General features: G+C 62.7%; 1 protein-coding gene across 1 annotated transcript in view; it reads left to right on the forward strand.

The window, feature by feature from the left end:
* The window catches only part of LOC104914315 (collagen alpha-2(VIII) chain), an 18,706-nt gene that overhangs the window by 932 nt on the left and 15,448 nt on the right, over positions 1-2,326 (forward strand). The window contains 3 exon segments of the mRNA XM_031556776.1: positions 1,205-1,288; positions 1,291-1,535; positions 1,537-2,324. Of these exon segments, the coding sequence (XP_031412636.1) occupies positions 1,205-1,288; positions 1,291-1,535; positions 1,537-2,324 (1,117 nt within the window).

Consider the following 2,326-nt stretch of genomic DNA (forward strand, 5'->3'; position numbering starts at 1 on the left):
GGAGGAAACACATTGAAATCATTTTCCGGATAAAAATTTTTCCAGAATTCAAGCCCCAGAAATGTGCCTTAGTGCGGCACTTCATGTCTCCCTGCTTTCCCATACCGCTTTCTGGGGTGAGGAGCAGAAACCCAGTGGCAATGCCATGGCATTTCCTTAATGCATGCTGCCAAGTGCCCTGTGCTACAGTGCAGCGCGTGGGCCAGGCTGAGTGGTGGGGATAAGCTCTGAGAATGCTTCCATCACCAACAGACAAACACTTGGGCACCCAGCTGGAACACAGCCATGGTGCATTGCTGCTCTCAACGGAGGTGAACTGCTGCTGTTATGCTTCTCATGTGTCTCAAATCCCCCCAGATCTCCTCTGCTGACCCGGGGGGGGGATCAACGCATTGGCAGCTGCTGCCCTGCTCTGGGCTGGGTGAGCTTGAGATGCTGAGGTCTCTGCTCTTCACATTTCTCGTTGTGGTCCTGCAAAGCGTTCCCTTCATTCTGAGCTTCCCCAAAGGGATTTTGCTGCGTTTACCCTTTCTCACCCGTTCCCCACGTCATGTGTTGCAGCACCCGCCTGCGTTCAGGGGGTGATTTATGCTCACGTCTGCGCTTTTCGCGCGTAGCTGCGGTGGGCATGTAATCCAGCCCTGCTCGCTTTGTAGTCTCTCAGCCCATTACTTTCTTTCTTATATCCGTTTGCAAAAGAGCTCTATAAATTCTTGAGATGTCAGGCGGCGGCGGCCCGCTCCCAGCTGGGCTGACTCACTTGGACGCGGTCGGGGCTGCGCTTCCCTCGCAGCTATTGGAGCTTTTCCTCCATCCTCAGCGCTTTTTCCTTTGTAAATTTCTCTCCACCTCGCTGGACGGCGGAGCGGGGCCAGAGAACACCACTGGCGTGTCTTAACGAGTCGCACATCACCTCTCTGGGTTCTCAAGTACAAGTCAGCATTTTCTTTTTAATCCCAAAGGAGACCCAACCATGCATGGGTCTCCAGGCCTCAACCTCGCGGGAATCATTCAGGTTGAAAAAGACCTCTGAGATCACCCAGTCCAACCCCAACCCATCCCACCATGCCCGCTGACCGCATCCCTCAGCCCCAGCATGTGGCAAAATGGAGGTGCAGCCAACTGGAGGAGCCAACATGGCAGCCTGACGTGTCCCCAGCAGGCTGCTGCCCCAGTAAAGCTCCATGCTCTCTTCTCTCCGCAGACATGCCGCCACTGCTGCCCATGGACCTCAAAGGGGAGCCAGGACCACCAGGGAAGCCCGGCCCACGTGGCCCCCCCGGACCCCCGGCTACCCAGGAAAGCCGGGCACGGGGAAGCCAGGCATGCACGGTCAGCCAGGGCCTGCGGGGCCCCCTGGCTTCTCTGGCATTGGGAAACCTGGCATCCCAGGACTGCCTGGCAAAGCGGGTATGAAAGGGATGCCCGGAGCCAAGGGTGAACCTGGCATGCGGGGAGAGCAAGGGCCCAGAGGACTGCCCGGCCCACCAGGGCTGCCGGGGCCCGCTGGCATCTCAGTCAATGGGAAACCAGGACCCCCAAGGCGGCCCAGGGCTGCCAGGGTTTCGGGGTGAGCCTGGCCCCAAAGGAGAGCCGGGACCCCGTGGGGAGAGAGGGATGAAGGGTGAAAATGGAGTGGGGAAACCAGGGCTGCCAGGGCCACGGGGCAATGGTGGCCCTCCTGGCCCTGCAGGGCCGCCAGGACCTGTCGGCGTTGGCAAGCCTGGCCTCGATGGGTTGCCTGGCGCACCGGGGGAGAAGGGTGACATGGGCCCCCCTGGGGGGCCTGGTGTCAGCGGGGAACCTGGCCCTGCGGGGCCACGGGGGCCTCCTGGCATCGATGGGATCGGTGTCCCCGGTGCTGCAGGGGTGCCAGGGATACAGGGCCCCATGGGGCCAAAGGGGGAACCGGGCATCCGCGGCCCCCCCGGTTTGCCGGGCGCCACAGGCTACGGGAAGCCAGGCTTGCCCGGCCTCAAAGGAGACCGCGGGCAGCCTGGGGTGCCGGGAGCCATTGGCGATAAAGGGGAACCTGGAGTCGATGGTGAGCCGGGCGAGCAGGGCCCCGCCGGTGTCATCGGGCCACCGGGCCCACCGGGGTCCATGGGCCTGCCGGGCAAGCACGGGCTGCCAGGCCCCAAGGGTGATGTGGGGCCCAGTGGGCCACCGGGAATGCCGGGAATGCGAGGTGACCAGGGCCCAAATGGCTTCGCAGGGAAACCAGGAGTGCCAGGAGAGAGGGGTCTGCCTGGCTCACAGGGCCCCCCCGGCCCAGCGGGCCCCAAAGGAGAGCCGGGGTTCATCGGCCTCCCTGGGGTGCCAGGGT

The sequence above is a fragment of the Meleagris gallopavo genome, chromosome 25 (assembly GCF_000146605.3).
Source record: "Meleagris gallopavo isolate NT-WF06-2002-E0010 breed Aviagen turkey brand Nicholas breeding stock chromosome 25, Turkey_5.1, whole genome shotgun sequence".
NCBI classification, from domain to species: domain Eukaryota; kingdom Metazoa; phylum Chordata; class Aves; order Galliformes; family Phasianidae; genus Meleagris; species Meleagris gallopavo.